At 45.1% G+C, this 22,147-nt stretch overlaps 4 protein-coding genes across 4 annotated transcripts; 1 reads left to right on the forward strand and 3 right to left on the reverse strand.

The window, feature by feature from the left end:
* Nucleotides 1–1,106: 1,106 nt before the first annotated feature.
* gem (GTP binding protein overexpressed in skeletal muscle) lies at nt 1,107–3,296 on the reverse strand. Its single transcript, XM_037454180.2, has 4 exons — nt 2,614–3,296; nt 2,240–2,316; nt 1,952–2,159; nt 1,107–1,869 (listed from the first exon to the last, which is right to left on the reverse strand). The coding sequence occupies exons 1-4, from the start codon at nt 2,966–2,968 to the stop codon at nt 1,586–1,588; spliced, it is 924 nt and encodes a 307-aa protein (XP_037310077.1). The 5' UTR covers nt 2,969–3,296; the 3' UTR covers nt 1,107–1,585.
* A 3,640-nt stretch (nt 3,297–6,936) lies between these two features.
* rad54b (RAD54 homolog B) lies at nt 6,937–18,285 on the reverse strand. The gene is made up of 16 exons (XM_037453694.2): nt 18,164–18,285; nt 17,218–17,393; nt 16,755–16,947; nt 12,002–12,217; nt 11,376–11,672; nt 11,123–11,285; nt 10,775–11,000; nt 10,394–10,480; nt 10,190–10,310; nt 9,942–10,081; nt 9,557–9,847; nt 9,233–9,396; nt 8,895–9,156; nt 8,281–8,347; nt 7,993–8,190; nt 6,937–7,905 (listed from the first exon to the last, which is right to left on the reverse strand). Exons 2-16 carry the CDS (start codon nt 17,362–17,364, stop codon nt 7,685–7,687), a joined length of 2,793 nt encoding a protein of 930 aa, XP_037309591.2. The 5' UTR covers nt 17,365–17,393; nt 18,164–18,285; the 3' UTR covers nt 6,937–7,684.
* On the reverse strand, nt 12,407–15,283 carry LOC119197420 (fibrinogen silencer-binding protein). The gene is made up of 2 exons (XM_037453695.2): nt 14,417–15,283; nt 12,407–13,833 (listed from the first exon to the last, which is right to left on the reverse strand). The coding sequence occupies exons 1-2, from the start codon at nt 14,821–14,823 to the stop codon at nt 13,284–13,286; spliced, it is 957 nt and encodes a 318-aa protein (XP_037309592.2). The 5' UTR covers nt 14,824–15,283; the 3' UTR covers nt 12,407–13,283.
* Nucleotides 18,286–18,873: 588 nt separating the features above from the next.
* rnf41l (ring finger protein 41, like) lies at nt 18,874–22,107 on the forward strand. Its single transcript, XM_037453696.2, has 7 exons — nt 18,874–19,006; nt 19,113–19,355; nt 19,447–19,653; nt 19,785–19,924; nt 20,854–21,016; nt 21,129–21,249; nt 21,525–22,107. The coding sequence occupies exons 3-7, from the start codon at nt 19,448–19,450 to the stop codon at nt 21,906–21,908; spliced, it is 1,014 nt and encodes a 337-aa protein (XP_037309593.1). The 5' UTR covers nt 18,874–19,006; nt 19,113–19,355; nt 19,447; the 3' UTR covers nt 21,909–22,107.
* The last annotated feature ends 40 nt before the right edge of the window (nt 22,108–22,147 follow it).

The following is a 22,147-nucleotide window of genomic DNA, read 5'->3' on the forward strand; positions in this document are numbered from 1 at the left end:
GAGACAGGAAGAACAGAACAATGCTACGTACGGTACTGTAAAAGACCAATAAAACGTAATATTAGCCGCCGATTTGACCCTCAAACGCTTATATATTGGGTTCTGTTTGTGGGTTATATTGGCGAAAAACCAAAAAGTTGAAGGAATCTCACATTAGTCAAGTGTTTTAAGAGTGCACGTGTGTGATTTATGAACAAAAACCCGTCTATTAATGGGGCAGATTTTTCCACACATCCGGTATTCGGCATCAGTTTCTAATGTCCCCTCAGACTTTGACCTATGCACCTCTGCGCCGTTTCCTGTCGGATTTTCCATTGGGAGCAGTGCCTGATAAGGAGCATTGTGTATAGACAACAGGGGTAACAGATCACACCGACTATCTATTGCATCATAAGAATGCAAACCTATGGGGGTCATCTGGTGTGATTCAGCACGTCGAGGCAAACACTATAAAACTGTGATTGCCGCTTTGTCTCAAAACCTTTCCAACACTGTGAAAGTGTGTAAGTGAATGCGGGATTACCTTCACAACAACCTAACATCACACATGGCTGGGTGTATCTTACCAACCACCTGATGCACACCACCCCACCAAAGCCTGGCTAAAAGCAGCGAGCTTAACATGCTGCAAACAAAAAAAAAAAACAAGGCAGAGATTTTAGTAAACCTGTAACAGCTGAAAAAAAGTGAGTCAACATTTCACAGCACCGTTATTTAACCAGAAGCTGGGACTGCCCTGTTGACGGTTCAGCGGATGAAGCTATAAGAGGGGATATTGTGGCGGGTGTGAATCAACACCATCTGCCTGATACTGAACCTACCAAACACTCTTCGCAGGCTCCTCTGAATGTTACCATAGCAACATATTTGACTGTTTTTACAGTTTTGGAGCAGGACCGGTGGGAATGCTCAATTCGCTGAAATCAAGGTTTAGGGGACTAAATTTGTTTCTGAAAGTTCAGCTTTAATGTCACTGACTCATCACTGTTTTGTTCTGGTTTGCATAAGTGTCTCTCTTTTGTGTCAAAGCTGAGTCACCCATTGTAATATTTCATTAGTGAGGTTCAGATGACCGACAGCAGAGGCAATTTTCTCAAATTGGATAATGTCGCTTTATTTATAAGAGCAAAATTAAAACATACAAATAACAAAATACAACACATCTCTTTTTTAAACACACATTGCTAATAAATAAAAAAAGATGTTCATCATGCAAATTATCAAAGAGGAAAGACGTTTATCGTTTAAAACACAAAAAAATAACATCCTTCTCTCAGTTTCTAACCTCCAGTCTCTAACAGGAAACGTCGCTTCATTGGCCCAGTGTTTGCGCTCCATGACACAGGATGAGCTGCGTCCACTGAGTCTGGTCTGGACCTCAACATGTGGATGGCAGCGCAGGAAGGTTGCAAACCCCCCTCTTGTACACCACACTGGCTCGGTGTCAACACACCGAGGAATGAGCCACCCGGCTCGGAGCCCCGAAGAGAAGCAGGCGCCCACCAATCCTGATCTCCAAGCGGCAACGTGTTCACATGCTCAAAAGGTTTGGCGTACATTTAAAAGCCTGTTTCTGCCTATGTTTCTACAGCACAGAAAGATCATGGCAGGACTTTGATTTCAGCCAGAACGCCACGCTGGGATTGTTCTTCGCCATCACCCTGTCGAGGAAGCGCTTGGCCTTCACAGGGAGGCTCTCGCGCCGCGCGTTGCAGTACGTGTGCCTGCGGCGCCTGTTGGCTTCCTTGGAGTCTCGGCGTAGCCGCAGCTGTCGCACCATGCCGCGGAAGGCCTCCCAGATGTTGTGCTGCATGGCGGCCGAGGTTTCGATGAACTTGCAGTCAAACACGGCTGCGCAGGCGCGACCCTCTGAAACGGAGAGGCAGCGATGAGCACTTCAGCATGTAAGGGGGGGAAAAACCTCATCGCAAGAAGCACTGCGTCTCCTCACCGTTGACTGACACCTCCCTGCGTCGAGCCAGGTCACATTTGTTCCCCACCAGGATGATCGGCGTGTGCTGCGCAGGACGGAAGCGCCGCAGGGTTATCCGGAGCTCGGAGGCTCGCAGGAAGGAGGCCCGGTCCGTTACGGAGTAGAGCAGCAGGTAGGCGTCGCCCGTCTGCATGTGGTGCTCCCGAGCACGACAACCCTGGTCAGTCTGTGAAAAAGGGCAGACGCGGTTAGATAAAGGAGCTTCAGGGTGCGCAGCGCTGCCCCCGTGGTCACTTTTCATCTCACCTCTGCATCCGATGTGTCCAGCAGAGTAATAGTTGCAGGTTCTCCATCCACTTCAATTTTCTTTTCACACACTTCATCTGAAAATGATAGACAAAACAAGAAAACATTTGTAGGATTATAGACGTTGTCTTTTTGGTGACAGCAAATTGTAATACCATAGGTGTAATAATAAGACAGGAAATAAACAAATTCATGATGCTCGAAAGATCATAGTGATTATTATAATATTGAAGTGCCGTGATGCATTTATTTATTATTACTAGTATTAGGTTTGTTTGTGGTCTTGAAAGGTATTCTAAAAATAAGGCGGATCTAGTTAACAGCAGCCTAAATCAGTCCTTAATCTCCGTGTAGTTCTCTTTTCTTTTTCTTACCGGCACACAGCTCGCAGTCATCGCTGTCCATGCTGTCCACCGCGCCGGCGAAGATGCTGCTGAACGCCGTTTTCCCCACCCCGCTGGCCCCCAGGAGCACCACCCGGTACGGGCCCCCGGGTGCCCCCGGCTCCCCGCAGGAGTCGGTGGAGCGGACCGAGTCGGAGGACGACCAGCTCCTGCGGCTCCCGTCCGACTCCTCGGCGGAGCAGGTGCACGACTTTGAGCGGGACATGCAAGCGGGGACCCGGGCGAGGAGCCCGTCCGGGAGCAGCTGGCTGCCCGGGTCGCCGAGGCTCCACCGGTGGAGCTCGCTCTGCAGGCGGAGGCTGCGGCGGCGCACGCTGGACAGCATGGCGCCGGGGCACGAGGACGCGGTTGATCTCTTCTGGGGATATCGAGTCGAGGTCTTCCTTAAAAGTTTTAAAAAAAAAATCTTTAACTCCCAAATTCTAAAAAAAAGAAATTGATGTTACTGTAAATGAATGCGTCCGTAATGAGCTTTTTCTTTAAACGGAGATATCTCTATCATCCAAAAACACAACGAAAAAGTTTTTTTTGGCTGGTAAAAGACAGAGCGACACGGACGGCTGGTGTCGTCTTCACGTGTCTCCATCAGAGTGGGTCTGATGCTCCGATAGGCTTTCCCTGCGGTTTAAATGAAGAGGAGGAGGGTGGAGGCGAAGGAGAGGGGAGGGGTGTGTGTGTGGAGGGGGGGGGGGTGCAGTACGATATGACTTTGATGGGCATTTGGGCAACTGGGATTATGATTATTGAGATTATGATTAAAATTAAGATTAAATTAAGATTAAGTATTAAGTATTTTTTAAATTGATCTATGATTAAATATATTCTAGAACAGTTTTTAATTGTCATTTTTAAATTGAGAGCTTCTCAAAGCCTCGTTCTTGTTTTGTTCCATCCACTGCTGGCTTCGTGCAGCCTTTATCTTTTGCGCCATGCAGGCTGTTTGATTCATGAAAACGCTCAAACTGAATCATTCAGTGTTCATAAAAGCAAAGTACAGAGGGATCGAGAGTCCTTGTCAGAATATAGCAGTGTTTTCTCTGGACCAGGAGCCAGCCGTAACTTTATGGATAAACATCTAGTTTCCACAAGCAGTCTTATTAAAAAACCAAAAGCAGAAACATATGAATAACCCTTTGAACATCAGACATGTGGTCTTTTCAAAGAGGATCCATTCAAAGTAGTTCAATTTCTTTCCACACGGACACACGCTCAGTCAACTCAGCACACATTTCTCTCTGGACTTCACATATGTGATGAAATGTTCAGCAACAAGTGGGAAAAGATTAGCCAGCAGCATTGCTCTTTCCATCTACATGTCTAACAGTCAGCTGGTTGCACATGGGGCTGACAAGGGGAATGTTGATAGTGAGGAAATCACCCGACTAGAAAAGAGAGAACAGATAATGTTGACAATCTACATCACAGTCTGCAGAGATGTGTTAATGAGCGATATATCAGATTTGGGAGCCTTTCTATTGGCCTGCTAATGCTATGAATACCTTATAGAGTAGCTTTTAAAAAGGTCTTTGAGGTGGAATTTTTTTTAAACGAATGATTAATGGATATGTAAAAATAAAAATAAAAAGATTATCAATCTAAATAACGTTCAGATCCTATTTCTTTCATCTGCAGAAGTGGTATGAGTGGTATACTAAAGTTGGTTTGGTTTAATGATCCTACGTAGCAACATACACAACCGCCTCGACTCGCCATCATCAGTTTATTTGCCGAAGCACTTCATGGTTGAAGTTACCACAGTGCTGGTGGGATGGCACGTTTTCATTGTGTTTCGGGACGTCTGGATCGGGTTGTGGCCTCGTTCGCGAAAAACCCGCTGCTGTGTATTAGGAGCCTGATCCGTTCTGCCCGACAGACGACATTAAGAGGTTAAGATCTTTGTCCGACATTAGTAAATCCTTACTAAGCTGGAGCAGCACCAGGACCAGGAGGAGGGGGGAGTAGAACAGAGAGTTGGCTGCAGACCGGCAGCTTCGTGGTCCATGCTGTCGATGGGAGATGAGCGTGAATTGACCTCTTTCTTTCCAGCTTTCAGTTGATTTAAAACAAGATAGTAAGACTAAAACAGCATTTTGAAATGATTAAGATGAAATATACTAATTACACTTTTTTCTGCTTGACCAAGTGAAGGCATTTCGTCCACCCGAATCCCAAGATCAAGCCCAATTATACATCAATCCGATTTCAAAGTCTCAACTTATTCACCTTCGATAAGCTTTTATTACTTGATCCGATCTAAAAAATGAAATGGAGGCTACAGGTTCTGGATTCCAAGCCTCGCTTTTTCAACCTCTATGAAGAGAGCACATAAACAATAACAAGTGGCAAAGAATATCATGAGTAGAGTAATTCATATTTCTCATCTCATCTGCCATCAGCCTAAAATACCAAAAACAACAACTGAAGAATTTATGCACCGGCATCTTAACATCTCCTCAACGAGGAGAACGCAAGAGAATCCAACAACAATGATTCTAAGACTGATAATCAATGTAATATGAGAATTCTGTACTCAGTGTGTACAAGATACTTGGCCATCTGGACTCTGTACATTCACATCTTCCAAAGGTCCTGGGATGACAGGGAATAAACTTAAGAATCTGTGATTCAGTCACTCCATCAAAACAACTCAATCTCTTTGGCACCTTCTAGCAGTGGAAAGTCATTCATTCGATCCACACGTCAGGTCTTCGAGCCGTCTGGCTGGAACAAGAGAGCTTCACAAAGATCAACAGAAAAATGGTGACTCGTGGACACACCAGCACATGGCCTCGGAGACTATTGGAAGAGGGATTTGGATCAATATGCCAATTGGATGTGTGGCACTCGTCTGCCGAATACGTGTTCAATACCAAATGGTGCTGCAACAGGATTCCTCCTCAATACAAACTATAATATTGCCAAAGCCGGGGCAGTTGCTCGGGTGACAGTTGCTATGCCAACACTGGTTCATCTGTGAGGTTCAATCTGGGGCAACGCAATAAAACAGCTATAGTAGAGCATTTCAAAAGACTCGATTGGCTACAAGAGGCCAGAAAGATAAATATACACTCACCGGCCACTTTATTAGGTACCCCATGCTAGTAACGGGTTGGACCCCCTTTTGCCTTCAGAACTGCCTCAATTCTTCGTGGCATAGATTCAACAAGGTGCTGGAAGCATTCCTCAGGGAGTTTGGTCCATATTGACATGATGGCATCACACAGTTGCCGCAGATTTGTCGGCTGCACATCCATGATGTGAATCTCCCGTTCCACCACATCCCAAAGATGCTCTATTGGATTGAGATCTGGTGATTGTGGAGGCCATTTGAGTACAGCGAACTCATTGTCATGTTCAAGAAACCAGTCTGAGATGATTCCAGCTTTATGACATGGCGCATTATCCTGCTGAAAGTAGCCATCAGAAGTTGGGTACATTGTGGTCATAAAGGGATGGACATGGTCAGCAACAATACTCAGGTAGGCTGTGGCGTTGCAACGATGCTCAATTGGTACCAAGGGGCCCAAAGAGTGCCAAGAAAATATTCCCCACACCATGACACCACCACCACCAGCCTGAACCGTTGATACAAGGCAGGATGGATCCATGCTTTCATGTTGTAGACGCCAAATTCTGACCCTACCATCTGAATGTCGCAGCAGAAATCGAGACTCATCAGACCAGGCAACGTTTTTCCAATCTTCTATTGTCCAATTTCGATGAGCTTGTGCAAATTGTAGCCTCAGTTTCCTGTTCTTAGCTGAAAGGAGTGGCACCCGGTGTGGTCTTCTGCTGCTGTAGCCCATCTGCCTCAAAGTTCAACGTACTGTGCGTTCAGAGATGCTCTTATGCCCACCTTGGTTGTAACCGGTGGTTATTTGAGTCACTGTTGCCCTTCTATCAGCTCGAACCAGTCTGGCCATTCTCCTCTGACCTCTGGCATCAACAAGGCATTTCCGCCCACAGAACTGCCGCTCACTGGATGTTTTTTCTTTTTCGGACCATTCTCTGTAAACCCTAGAGATGGTTGTGCGTGAAAATCCCAGTAGATTAGCAGTTTCTGAAATACTCAGACCAGCCCTTCTGGCACCAACAATCATGCCACGTTCAAAGTCACTCAAATCACCTTTCTTTCCCATACTGATGCTCGGTTTGAACTGCAGGAGATTGTCTTGACAATGTCTACATGCCTAAATGCACTGAGTTGCCGCCATGTGATTGGCTGCTTAGAAATTAAGTGTTAACGAGCAGTTGGACAGGTGTACCTAATAAAGTGGCCGGTGAGTGTATATTTAATATGTAAACTAGGCATTTTAGCTTTGGACTGGCAGTTTAAAGTCACACTGTGTCCACAAAGACGCAGCAGGCCACAGAACTATGACCGCCAAATGAACAAAAGAGAAAGCGGAAAATACCGCACACCTGTTTATTACACAACTAAGTTGCTTAAGAATCATGCAGAGCGGTGAGGACCCAGTAAATAATAATTGACTTCCTCACAATAAGTAAACACGCAGTGTACTGAAGCTCAGTGCAGACGAACCCGGGCACTAACGTGATGTGAATCCATCACACGCAACTCACACGCAGCAGCTGTGTGCTGAAGGGCGCGAACACATAAGAGTTCTTAAAACAGCATTAACCGTAATTCACACAGTAAACATAACGCTAGATGAATATATGAGGAACTCTTACATGCCTTTTTACAGTATAGATTTATCAAAACATTCCCACTGTGTCTCAATATTAAATGCTTCCAAGGATGAATTCTTAAGTTGATAAAAAAAAAAGGTTTATTACATAAATTCCTTTTGAATACCATTCATTTAATGACATTTTATTGTAAATGTGTTTCAATAAATAATAAAAAAAACAATAAACAATACAAAAGATTGGACAAATGTTGCTTATTTAGTGCTGTTGGCAACACTTTTGAGTTTAGCTTTGTGTTGCATGTGGTGACAAAGCCCAGTGAGTCTGAACACAAACATATGGAAGTGTGTGTGTTCTTCATCTACAATGCAATCCAGCGGCAGTTTGTTCAGCGCGCTGTGTGAGAGATGGTGGTCTGGAAGGCGAAGGTGATGTGGTTTCGTGCCAGGTCAAGGTAAGGGTCTGAGAAGGTGTGCGTGTCACCCGAGAAATGTCTCCACTGCATTAGCTCGGACATGCTGAGATGCTTCTGCGGCGCTCCTCCGCGGTCGCCTTGACGACCGAGCTGGCACGGCCTATCAGACACCTGCTGCTCTTCCTCCAAGACAGCTGACAATGAAAAAATGTTTTTTTAAATAGCCGGTAGATAAAGTGAAATATTAAGTTAAGAAGGATGTTTAATAAGGATGTGCTTACGCTGGACCGAGCCGTCCATGACACAGCTGCAGTTCAGCAGGTCGTGGGTTAGGGAGAGTGTGTCCGTCAGGCTGAAAAGATCTCGCAGTTCGCTGGTGGAGAAGCTGGTGTGCTCCGCCCTTTTGCCCAGGTCAACCACTGTCCCAGAGAGCCCTTGTTTGGACACTTGTCTCTGGAATATCCGCTCCTCAATAGTGCCTGCAGGACAGCCCACAGACATAAAGACTCCCATCAGACTGGTTCGTAGTTCCATAAACTTTGTCATTGTGCGTGCTCGTGTTTTCGGACCTGCAGTGAGGAGACGATAGATGTGCACAGGCTTCTTCTGTCCATCTCTCCACACTCGAGCCATGGCCTGGACAGAGCATGGAGGGAAATGTTGAAGGGGGAAGTTAAACATATTTGCACAGCACCATCTGGTGGTTGTGTGTAAGTGTGATGAAGTCTGAGAGCTGAGAGTTTTTCACCTGTTGTTCAGTTCATCTGGTCAAAATGGAATAATTCTCAGTTGAATTAAAAAAACATAATTCATTTTCATTTTCTGATTGAACTGCCGCCCACCACATTAACTTTGAAAGCATTACTATGGTTACTAAATGACCAGCACACATACATATATATGTTTAATATATACAACTATTTAACAGCAGCTAATAGAAGTTTGGCTTTAGAATTTATGGGACACTATCTGCCATAATAGAAACAAACCACCATATCCCCCCTTGAAGTTGATCCAGACAGTCTCTTTACAAGTGTTGAGTCTTTTTGGAATTGGATCGATTACTTTCACAACAATAGAACCTCCCGCACTAGTTGGTTTGACCCAAAACAGACAGGTGTGGGCGCAAAGAAAACAGAGTTAGACATGAAGCTGTATATTCCTGTGTGTGTGTGAGTCTCACCTGAATGTCATTTGCAGGGTTCCAGTCAATGTCATACAGCACCAGGTGGGAAGCCCCCACCAGATTAAGCCCCACTCCACCTGCTTTGGAGCTCAGTAGAAACACAAAGTTCTGAGAGTAGGCACTGTTGAAACCGTCAACCAGCCGCTGTCTCTGGTTGGTGGGGGTGTGGCCGTCAAGTCGGCAGAAGGTGTAGCCCACGTGCACACACAAGTCCTGGAGCAGGTCAAGTGTCTGAGTGTAGTTGGATACTACAACCACCCTGCAGGGGCAACACATCATTCATCAGTATGTGTGCACAACAAACACCTGTGCAAATGCAATCACCAGACACCCACCTGTCTGACGGGCCGAGTTGCCTGATGGCAGTCAGCAAGTCCGCCAGAACCAGAAGTTTTCCAGAGTCAGCTGTGTTGAATCCACCCGAAGAGTAGGATTCTGGGAAGAGCTCAACCAAACCCTCGTATAAAGAGTTCTCTGAGGCGCAAAGGTCTGCCTTTTCCTAGAAAACAGCACTGTTAGGGTTGGTGCTAAATCTCCACACGCCAACGTAAACCCTCAGTCTAACTTCAATACAGGATTACGCCATGCAATCAAATAAGATCAATATCTAAATGCAAGATGCCCATTTCACTCCCCGACGGAGGGACAACGATCTTCACCTTGGCAGAGGAGTAGAGCAGACCCGGGTGGTTGCACAGCTTCTTCAGCGCGGTGATGCAGGCCAGGTGTGTGTGAGTTTGTGTGGAGCCCTGAAGGCAGGCTCTGAAGACTCTGTGGGAGAGCAGCCGCGTGTACAGCTCCCGCTGCAGAGGGGACGGTTTGCAGAACAACGTCCAATCGAGTCGCGGAGGAAGGTAGCGGTTGATGATTTCCTGTGTCCGTCTCAGGATGAACATGCCGGTCAGGCGGGAGAGCTCCGCGGCCCGCTCCTCTCCCAAAGCGCTCTCCTCCTTTGGTCAGGGACAGGTCACAAAATCACGCCAGATAAAAATAAGTCAACGTATAAGTTACTATGCATAAAAGTAGGAAGGGAGGTGGCGTTACCCTCGAGCAGGAGGGTTGTCTGGAGCGCAGAATTGGCTCCTCGTAGACTTTTCTGTACGCAGTGGACGACCCGAGGATCCCCGGGTTCACAAACTCTATGATAGCATAGAACTCCTGCAGGTCATTCTGTACTGGGGTGCCTTGAAAACACAAAAGGCAATATAGTATAAAGACATTATTGTGGATCAGAGTCCTAAAACATTTCTCATCTCTCATTTGCATCTCTGTGCTTCAGAGTGTGTGTGCACCTGTTAGTATGACTCTGCGACTACAGCTCAGGCTGCTGAGGGCCGACGACGTTTTGATGCTGCTGTTCTTTAGTCTGTGGCCCTCGTCACAAATCACAAGACCAAACTCCACTTTCTGAACCTGAAGGCAGGAGAAAATGCAAGATGATGACACATGGGGATTGTTTTTACAAAACAAAGCGAGACAAAAGGGGGAGGGAATACCTGCTCCAGGGAGCGCAGCAGCATTTCATAGCTGATCACAAGAACGCTGTGCAGAGGGGAGATCACAAACTGCTCTATCCGGTGGTCCTATACATGTCAAAAAGAGGGTCCATTAAAGATTTAATACATCAACACTAAGGCAAACGAGTGAACCTATGTTTGAAAAACCCATTAGATCAGGAGAAGTTAAAGATGTTAACAACATTTATATATCATTATGCATTTATAAGTATTGTGATTACAATTTTGGGTTTTGTTAAACTATCTTAAATACAAGTAATGTTCTTTATGAATCAAATTGCTTTCCTGCATGAGAATTGGAAAAGAAGGCTTGAGCGCCTTGTAATTCCAAAATAATTAGTTCCCCCCTCTTCTCCACACCTGATCCACACTGAAGACGCTGATCCTCTCACGGCCCAGCCACTTGTTAAACTCTGCGGCCCAGTTGTGCACCAGGCTGCCTGGTGTGACCACCAGCACCCGCTTAGCGACGGCTTTCCCTCCGTACGGTCCTTGTTTGAGCAGCGTCCAGGAGAGTGCCACGCTCTGGAGGGTCTTCCCCAGACCCATCTCATCCGCCAGAATGGCCCCATAGCAACCCCCAACTCTGAGGGGCGCACACACCATGAGATGCATCAATAGGATTCATTAGGCATCCCTTTTTCTACTGGCAGGTTTGTGTATTTAAACAGCATGTGACACAAAGCCACGTGCAACAAGCACCGTTACCTCAAACCCATGACACACTCATAGAGAAAGAGAATGCCATCTTTCTGGTGCGGACGCAGCTGATTGGTCAGGAACGGGTCAACAACAACATCGACGATTGGGAGCCCAGACTTGTTGTTTAACCACTGGTGATTGGCAGAGGGACGAGGCATGACCAGCGCACCTGTAAAAGATCAGGAGAACCTGGGTGAAGTGTGCGTACACAAAATGTTTGAGAAGCCAAATCTTCTACCAAGGATGCCAAAAAACCGACCTGGAGCCAGTGGGTCGTGGCGAGGTCTGCAGGTCTGTTCCTCATCCCGTTTGGGCACAGATTGATCTGCTCTCCCAGACAGCGTTGGGGAGCAGAAGCGCTTGGACACCGAGCCACGAGAGGGAGGTGGAGCTGCATTACGCGGCTCCTCATTGTGTACCGCCACCTCCTGAAAGCAGCGCCCCCTGGCGAAGTCCTCTGCAGATATGAGCCCCATCACTTCCACCTCCTTCCCTCCGATCATCAAGGTCTCTCCCTCGGACAGGGAGGCCAGCACAGACACCTTGTAGCCACTTCCTAAAGAAACACGCACAAGCACAACTAACGGACTCACAATGATCGTGTATATTGGGAGAAATGTTGTATCTACTTAAAAAGGCCATAAACTTCGTTGAAACATCACATTTAAAGTCGCATTACAAGTTACCAGAGGAAACCAGGTTACATTTGCTCTGTTTCTTTAGAAGGTGAAGCTCAAAACACTTGGTATTGCATTATGATTCAAAAGGTTTTGCCATGTGCTTGACAGTCACATTCAACGCGGGCTGCCGTCACGCTGCTCCGTCTCACAGACTCAGAAGTGACAAAGTAAAAACTTGAATGACATTCTGGTGTCTCGGTCTCACCCTTTCCGATGTCCTTGCCCTCCATGTCCTTCAGCGTGGCCGTGCGTCCTCTGGTGACCAGGACCGCGTCGCCCTCCCAGCGCTTGTGTTTCTTCTTGCTGGCTTTACACCACATCACACTAAAGTAGCGCACGCCGTCCAGAGGGAAGGCCGAACTCGGAGCAGACTGAGTGGTTTGAGAAGACCCGGAGGTCAACTGAGGGTATCCATCCGCTCCTGTAACACCAAGACATGCAACACAGTGAGAAAACACACCTCGCCAGCAGAGGTCACTTTTTCACCAAGCCCGCATGAGTAGAAGACCCTCGCATTGTGGAGAAAACCTTCAAGAATTAACATCTTCAGAAGGCTGAATTCATGGGTACGGGACACAGGTTTGACAAGAAATACACAACAAAAAAAACAAAAACTGAAAGCAAATCAAATTTACTTTAATAGAAAAAGGTTGACATATGGACAAAGTGTAAAAGAAATTTACATCACATGTATAGAACGCTAGAATACAATTAATATTGTAGTCACACACATTAAATAACAATTACATTGTGGAACCAAATCCATACCTCCCGTCTTTTGATCAATTCACCCACGGGAGTGATTTTTACACCTGAACAGCTTTCTTTCACTACTTCGTAAATTCAGCAAAAGGATTTGTCATCATTAGCATCTTGTGATTAAGGCCCTCGACTTGTGCTTCAGTACTGGGTATCCGAATATTCAAAACACTTTTTACATTTCTTAACAACAGAACTTTGATCAAGCGCCTTAGTTCGGTTACCTATGAATGATTTTTTAGTTTGGAACATTCAATCAATTACTGGGAATTTTTCTTTACAAATAATTAAAAGAGCACTAATATAATGATATGATCTGGGCAAACTCACACTCCAGTATAACATAAAAGTTAATACCGGTAGATCGTCAACACTTTAATACAATTCATGAATTGTAAATTGTTGGGAGATCCAAGCAGGAGAAGCACCACCGTGGTACAAGCAGCTCTTCTCTTCCAAATAGCTGGACGTTCACATTTATTTCATCTATTTTAGCCGATCAGTTCAAAAGTTCTCCTTCTGTTTCTGTCAGTGAGACAGAATGTCAATGTCGGAAATGAACAGACTGAAACACGTGCGAGCCTTACTCTGCTATAAGCAAATAGGCTTTTGTGTCTGTACGAGGCACTATATTCGCAAAAACAAATCTCAAGATTGCTCCTCGATTCTTCTCAACACTCCTTCTCCCTCTTCCTAACACTGGACCCAGATGTGCGCGCTCATGCTCTTTACAGAGTAATCGGCAGTCCGTTTCTCAGTCTAGCAGCCTTTAGTTTCTCCACTTTGATCTTGGCTCTCAGAAGTTCCTCCTCCAGGTCCTGTTTCCTCTTCAGCCCCTCCCTCTTCTCCTCCAGGTACACGGCAACCTTCCTGTGATTGGCCAACACCAACTCGTGCTCCTCTTTGGCGAGGTGCAGTGGGCGAAGCCTGTCATGCTCGTGGTGCGGGTAGATGTCATTGGGGTAGAGGTCGTGGCCTAAGGGCAGCGGGGAGGCGGAGAGGGGGATGTTATCGGAGGAAGGGACGGGAGACAGCGACGCTTCAAAATCCTGCACGCTGTCCGAGTCCTGCTCCTCCTCCTGGCTACCGTCCAGCCCTGGTTCAGTGAGTGTGGAGAGGATGGGGAGGTCTAGGGGTGGTTTAACGTCCTCTTCAGGGTCCAGCTGGACCACCTCATGGGGGAGACTTGGGACAGCTGCTGAGTAATCCTGGAGTCCGGCCAGAGAGGAGCTGCTGCCAGGATGTTCGACAGGAGAGTTGTGCTTGCTGTAGATTAATCTAAAAATGGGAAGAAGGATAAAAATGATTGACTCATGAGTGCTTAAACGATTATTCTTTATGCTGTTTTCAACCTCACGGATGCTATTTTCTTACCGATTTGTAGAATCATAAATAGTGAAATTATTTGCGATAGGGATGCTTAGGTAGGTATTCAGATTCATTTTTTTCATGGAACTTAAACTCGTGATTATTTTAAAGCTTAGTTACCTTCTAGGTAGTTTCTCAAACTAATACAAATTATCTGCCCTGGCCTTGGTTTTCCAAATTTATTTAGCATTAATTAACAAACTAGTTCCTAAGAATTGATTTGATTTCCAATTTGTGGTCTATAACACTCTTGTTTAAAAAAATTAAAATTAAAATGTGAAAAAACAGCACGACAAACTGCACTTTCCTTTTTAGACTGATGATACAAGTCTGTAATCTAATTGGGCCATTTGAGTTCAGCCCCTCCCTTCCATCCTCCCTCTCCTCCTCCAACTGTTGAATCCGTGTCACGACTACGTACTGTTAATGATGTAGGTGCACGTTAAACTCTCCCCTCTCAGGTCTGTGCTCCCAAGTGATTATCACACTGTACCTGCGCAGTGCCTGGTCCTTTTCATGGATGGGCACATGGTGAAACAGGTGAGGGATCATCTCCATAATTCTCCTGGTTGGCTCAGAGATGCTTGCTCTGTATTCTGGCTGGGCGTGTCTCCGCTGCATCACTTCCTGCTTGGCTGACTCCTTTAGCCTCTTGTAAAGGGTCCTGAGGCCCTGAGCGGTGCGATGGGGTCGGTCTCCTCCCAAGGCGTTGTATTGCTCAGCCACAGTGTCCCAACACTTGTTCTTGTCCACGATGACAGCATGCTTGTTGGTGTGCTCCTCCAGGATGCGAATGTGAGGACGGACCAGCTTCAACAGGTCCAGCTTTTCCGAGAGGGTGAAGTTTGAGGAGCGAGCTTTACCCACCATACTAGACAAAAACACAGAGCTGGATGCCATCTTAAAGCATTGCAGACTCAACGAGATCGTGTCGAGTCTATGGCTGTTACCGTCCAGCAACCATATTCAACACTAAGGCCCCTCAGTCTTCCCACCTGTCTTTTTTTTTGTCCCTGCTTGCTGGCTTCTCTTGGTCCACGGTGATGAAGCTAACCCTGGCCTTACTCCTACACATTTCCCATTTTCCTTCTTCTAAATCAAACATAAACTATGTCTAAAATGTGTATGGATTCACACACTGCTCCTTGGTTGTCCCTCAGCCACGTTGCACAACAAAACCAGGCTGTGCTGCATACAATAAGAATCAGGCTTAACTAGGCCAGCCTCGTTTAGGCCCCCGCCTACCGCGGAGGGCTTTGGATGAATTCCTCCCAGCTTAGGCTGACGTAGCTAAGCCGCTTAAACCCAGCCCGACCTACTTACAGCTCGGTCTCTCTAAACCCCAAACCAAGCACAGCACAGAGCAGAGCATCGCGCGGCCAACCTGCCTTTACACCACAAAAACAAGAAATCAGCACGTTTTAACCCGGGGACACGTTTTTACGTTTTTGGTAACAAGTTATTGGGGTCAGGGGTCTATTTTCTTGAAGTGAGTGACGCTCTGATATAGCGCAGGTTTAACTAACCGAGGTGTGTGGGAGGGGGAGGGGTTTCTGAACACGCAGCGCGTGCCCGCGAAGTCAGAGGCGCTTAAACCTTTTTTCTGCATAACATAAAATAAAAAAATAAAAATCACACATCCGAGTTCACGCGATGAAACATGTGCGTCCAGGCGCGCGTGGAAAAACCAAACCGGAGGAACCGCGTGTATTTAGGGTGTAAAACAGCGGCACTAGTTGCTACTGCGGGGCGAGGGGGCGGCGGCTCACTGATCCGCAGCACGGTCCTCATGCGCGCGGCGCGTCACTACCCAGCTCATTTGCATAATGCTGGTCCTGCTGTCACTCAGACCGTCTGGTTTAACGTCCGTCGCTAGTGTGTTGCATCATTAGCTCACAAGATGGACGGGACTGTCGGGTGCAGCAGATAGAATTCGCTGTCAATCATTAAGGCGGCGTCACAAGGTTGTTTTTGTGATTTAAAACCAATTAAAAATACCTTCCGAGAGAAACTAGGGACGTTAAGTCAGAGCATAACCGCGCCAAATTGTTTGCACAACGCTCGTCAAATCAAGTGAAAGCATCGTTTCTATTTTGTTGTTAAAATGTAGTTGATATTTTGCAAGAATTTCGGTGAGAGATCATGTAAGGGGGTTTGTGATTAAGCTTCCAGATATTGCCCTGACGCCCCCAAAAAAGGCTTCTGCATGTGCAGATTTTGCAACAAGACTAAACCTGTACCAGAAGGAATTCAGTTTCCCCACAATGGCAGCGGACAGGAGAATATGCAATGACATTTTTTTCAAACTTAGACAATTTCCCATCAATAACTGATAAGTGCCCTTCACAACTGTGTCCATGCACATGTAGTCCATTTGTGAGGCTGATTATCAAGTCTCTGAATAAGTTACTCAATGTAGATTGCAGAATTTAGCAGCTTTCCAGACGGGCTGTCTAAAATCTTTATTATTACATGCAATAAAAAAGTAGGTGCATTTATATACTGTATTGGGGTCCTAGTCAATAGGTGTAAATTATTACATTTATTTTACACTTACATAATGAACTACTATCAGCAAATAGGAATCTTGTCAACACTGCTAAAACTCGCATAACATGAACATTTTGCCCTTTTCCAGTTATGGACTGTCAGCTTATGAATATCTCAGAGAAAAAATAGGGTCAGTCAAATGTTTTAGTCAATTTGTCCAATATGATAATATTGAGATATCTCTTAATGAAGTACCCATTAATTGTCAATAACCTAATAGTGGTAATAACACATGAGTAAATATAAATACAAAAATGTAAGAACACATCTTTGTGTCGTACCTGCAGGTCTGTTGTTTTCTGTGCGCTCTTCCGAGACATTGTTGGGATGATCTGACGCCTCATTTTCCTTACTTTCTGCTGTGCTGAGAACAAGAGCCAGAGCCCTCGACAAGGCTGGAAGAGGCTGAGCAGCTTTGGGCAGAACATCATACTCTGTTTTATCTTTAGCTGGTGCTGCTAGACTTCTCTGGACCTAGAAGATAAAATAAAGATAAAGTTATTTTGGTTGACTAGTACTCAGCTCAAGTTTAACATGAACCAGAACTCCGATGGAAACATATCAGCACTCAAAACTTCATCTACCAAAAGAACAAAAAGCGAGCCATTTGTCCAAAAGGCTTGGAAATTGTTTGTCGATTAGTCCACACACACTTACACACGTCTGAGAAGAGGTCTGATAAGCAAGAGAACCTGAAAATAACCGTATGAGTTTTAAAAACCTTAAAAGTTGTGAATAATTTACCTTTTCCAGTGCATTTCCTAAACCAGGTTTAGGTGAAAGGGGCTTGAATCCAGCTACGAGACCGGATGTCGATGCTGCAGGGGCTACAAACCGGGGCTTTTTCACAGCATTACCCAAGAGCTGGCTCGGAGCTCCTGAGCGCCGCATTTTGCCACTGGCAAACTTGACTATATATCCTAAAGACAGACAAAAAGGAACACAAGCAATCATTACTTTTAGACATTATTTAGGTCCTATTCAACATATTGTCATGTCAATCAACTCAGGGCATCAGACTACCTAACCAACTGACTCAATGTTTGCTTCAGTAGTTCAGTGTTGTGCCCTTGTCCATAACAGGAATGTTTCTAGTGTGTACATTATACTGTATACTAGACCAGCTCAGACACAAGAGAATTCAAACCATTGTGCTTAATATTTTGATATACATAATTTATCATGAAAATATCATGATGGATTTAAACTCTGACAGACAAAAACATAATATAAATGCATGATAATATACAACACATGCATTAGTCCCCTGCTTCCAAATACAGATCGAACACACCCTACCCACATTAATGATGCATTTGTAAGGTACCGTTTAATGAAGACACCAATTCTACTCATGAAGCTAGCTTACGGTGGACCTATTCAGCAAATCATGTAAGAGAACTCAAAAAACTGTAAAACGATAGATAGAACATTGTGTCTCTAGAGTCGATGATAAGTTAATCGTCTAATGTATTAATAATGTTCAAAAACCTCTAATTGACAGCTTTCTAACGTAACTGTCACCCTCTTTGAAGCTGTTAACGTTAGTTACATTAGGTTAACCTTTAGTGTAAGCGTTTCATGTTAGCAAGCTAGCTAGCGTTAAGCTAACTTACTAGCGTCAAAATACTCCTGACACTTTGGTTTAAACTTGGCGGCAACATCTTGTTTGATAACGTGTCATACATACCGATGTGAACTAACGTTAAACGTTTGAAGAGAACACTAATGGTCACAACATCGTCACTAAAACCCCCCTGAAACAATTCGTCTTGTGTATTTTTTCATTAACTCTGGAGTCTATTCGGGTTCTCCCGCTGAAGGATTTGAGGAACGTGATTGGTTGACACAAGGCAGTGGGCTGGCTCAGAGCGAGGGGGTGCGCTTCATTTATTGTACATCGAACTAGTTCATTGTTAACCTCCCCCGTAAGATTCCGCCCCCCCCCCCCCTCGTTAGTTAGCTAAACCATTAATCAGGCAAAAACTCTAGTACATTTAAAGCGTAAACTCACTTAACTACCCGTTCATTTGGCTTATTATGAGATATGTGTGGGTTTTTAATGTAATTTATGTAATTTTGGAGAGAAATGTTGCATGGTTTCAACACTATATTTATTTGAAAAATGAATTATTTAAAAATAAATCAGCAATCAAAACAGTATAGAATATTATCAGTACTACACTATGGTACAACACTAACTTTTGATACACAACTTTTTTATTTTGTAAAAGTCACACACACATGCTCTTTCATTTATTTACTGCAGTAACAATTCATTGAATTTCATAGAATAGAACAGGGCCGGGATCAGTCCAGTTGTTTTAGATTGCTCTTTGATTTTTGTGGTCTGCCAGTTTGTGTCATCTGACATTCTGTAATCCAATCAGGGAGGAAGACAGAGAGAGTGTAATCCATGGTAATCCCACATCCAGAGAGCGAGACTCGGATAGGGATTGGTCACTAAACAGAGACAGAAAGAGTTGAAGGACAGCAATAGTCTCCGAAGGCACCACAATCTTTCGCTTTATGGGTGAGGCGGTGAGGAAAACGTACTACTGCAGAATGCATCTGTTTCATTGTGTGTCTCTTCGGCTGCAATTCTGTCTGTCTCTCTGATCTGATCTCTCGTCTGACAGCTGCCTGCCTGGGCCATGAACAGTGTTTGTCAGGCATACATCTCCATGGAGACGGACTCCCAAGGATAGGGGAGGGCTTTCGAGGGAAAGGAGACCCTCACCTTGATGGTGTAGCAAGTTAAGAGAGAGGATGAAGAAGAAAGGTCACCTGTGGAGGAATAAGTGAAGCTGATTGAAGAAGAAGAAGAAGAAGAAGAAGAAGAAGAAGAAGAAGAAAGAGGTGGATCAAAGTTATTTCCTCAGGTAGGGGGGTTATTGTTGAAGTCAATAATACCAAAAAGAAGAAGAAAACCAATGAGACAACACTGTTGCTGTGTCCTCGTGTTTGTTGTAGGATGGGCTATGATCTGGAGCGGTTTGTGGGCTATGTGAACGAAGGTCTTCTGTGCTGTGTGTGTCGAGACGTGTTGGAGCGCCCCCTCCAGGCGCCCTGCGAACATGCCTACTGCAGCTCCTGCATCAGCAGCTGGCTGGTCCATCACCACTCGTGTCCGGAGGACAGACTTCCACTGGACGTGAGCAGTCTAAAACCTCTGTACCGGTCTGTCTCTGTCTTTTATGACCTCTCCAAATTCTAACTGTTTATTATGTAAGTGTTCACAACTATCCATTAGGGTCACACGCTGCTTTCTGTGCCCACTCTCATTTCTCTGACGCTGTATTTGGTGACAGGTACATGCGTAACGACCTGAACCGCCTGCAGATACGTTGTGTAAATGTAGGGCAGGGTTGTGAGGTGGTCTGCTCCCTGGAGAGCCTGCACACCCATGAGGATGAGTGTGAGTTTGCCTTCATCTCCTGCTCTAACACAGGTACGAAACAGAGCTGATGGCATGTGCCATATGTCATGGTTCTTACATCATTATCTTTGTGGAGGTGTGAAGTATAAAGGTAACTTGACACCTGTGTGTAAGTGCAACAGGTGGCTCTTTTGTTGTCATGGCTACCTACCCAAACTTACGCACCCGTGGGACTTGTTTAGCTATCGCAGACCTCACATGGAGTGTATTCAGGGTCAACTTTCCATCACTCTTTAATGAGCCTTTTAAAAGTGTGTATTTATCAACAAGCATGTGCTCTTGTGCTCACAATGTGTCTGTCACCTGTCATTGGCAGGTGGAGAGTACACATGTTACCATTGTGGTAGGTATAGTTACAGGGTGAGTGCATGCAGTGTGGCTTTTTGCGGTGTTAAGTACTTCATGCACGTCAGCAGCAACAGTTTTACACAAGATTTACTGATCTGTCTGCTGTGCTCCAGTTAATGAGTGTGTTCGAACGAGAGATTGCAGTAAGGAGAATAACAGGCGGGATGGTCTAAATGTTCAGGGGCAGGAAAAATAAAGTTAACGTTTCTCTTTATAAGTCACATGTTTTCCTTGTGATTTCTTCCTCGAAATTTAATTACAGAAAAGTCAACCAGTATGGTGTCAGAAAATCTAGAGTATATTTCGTTAAATGTGCAATGAAGTCAGACGTTTTAATCTTGTAATCTTTCTTATGAGGACACTATTAAAAGAAATGAAATGAAATCTGAAATGGAGATTTGTTGTTTGGATGTGTGACTGTGGCTGATACATCTAAGCTAAGTTACTTGTATTAGTAATTGGACCATCAAGTGACTGCATTTGTTTTCAATCCAAATGTACTTTTACAAATTGTTTCTTTACATTTACATTGCTATTTAAATTGAGCACACAGTTGCTTCATGTGAGGCTCGTCCTTCTCTGTGTTCTGTTAGGCTGTTCTTTGCAGGTGGAGAGGCGGGGTTTGGAGGCTCACCTGTCCGAATGTAACTTCCGCAGCAGGGAGTGTCCATACGGCTGTGGCCACACCCTCCTCTCCATTGACCAATCACAGCATAACTGCGTAGCAGAGCTGCGCACAGAAGTGGAGATGCTCAGGTGTGTGTGTGGAAATGGCAACACTCTCTTAAATCATGATTCAAATGGATAAGTGCTCTAGTTCACATTCATTTTTTTATTGCACTTTTGTCTCACTGAATATTCACGGCAGGGCAGAGATGCTGTGCAAGGTGGAGGAGGTCAGGCGGGAGATGGAGTCTCGGTTGGACTCTCAGAGGAGACACATGGTGCAGAAAGAGTCGCAGCTGAAGAATGACGTGGAGGAGCTTAAGGTGACCTGTCAGTCCTTCTCATTAATTTAACTGCTCTACTTTTAAGGTGACAACAAAAGGGCTGAAGGAAAGGTTTAAGGCAATGGCACACTTAGTGGTGAGTGTAGTAATATAATGTTATTAGAGGTTATGTACATTTAATTTAATTTGCATACAAAACACAAGATAAACTCATTTTGTGTTGGGACAAATAAAAAATACTGTACAAACTACTTTTAGGACCTTTTGTCAGTAGCAGAAAAGTCTTCTGTGAACCATGCTTCCTGTCTGTGCAGGTCCAGCTGTCCTGCGTGATGTGTGACATGCGAGCCTTGCTGGGAGCGGAGCGCCTGAGAAGACAGGAGCTGGCAGAGGCGGAGCTGGAGAAGAGGGAACTGTTGGAGCTCCTCAGAGACATGCAGCCAACCAGGAGCCAGCATCCAGTTGAAGATGCATCCAGGGAGCAGCATCCGGGAGCCCAGCACACAGAGCCAACCAGACCCAAGCAGCGGGAGGCGTCTTTACAGGCCTCCAGTCTGTCACTGCATTCAGCTCAAGTCGTTAATGTGTCTGGTCCACCTCCATCACCTCAGCTGGGAGAGGGGACACGCAAGGGTGGGACCAGGAGCCTGACTCTGGACTGCATCAAGAGGAAGAGCCGGGAGGTGACAGTCATCTGAGTAGACTAGATCAGTGAAAGATTAGGCACATTAGAAAAGGTTGAATCTTCCTTTTTTTGTAATATTTTGCAGTTTAAAAATGAAAATTGAGTTTTCTTTTATCTGATCAGTGTGCAAATTTATTATTTCATTTTGAAAAAGTCCGCTGTGGAAATAACCAGGTTTGGTTTGAAATGTCTTGATTTGCACCAATAGATCATTATTTAGGGTCTCTCGGATTTTGTATCCCTGAAGTTTTA

The sequence above is a fragment of the Pungitius pungitius genome, chromosome 11 (assembly GCF_949316345.1).
Source record: "Pungitius pungitius chromosome 11, fPunPun2.1, whole genome shotgun sequence".
Lineage (NCBI taxonomy): Eukaryota > Metazoa > Chordata > Actinopteri > Perciformes > Gasterosteidae > Pungitius > Pungitius pungitius.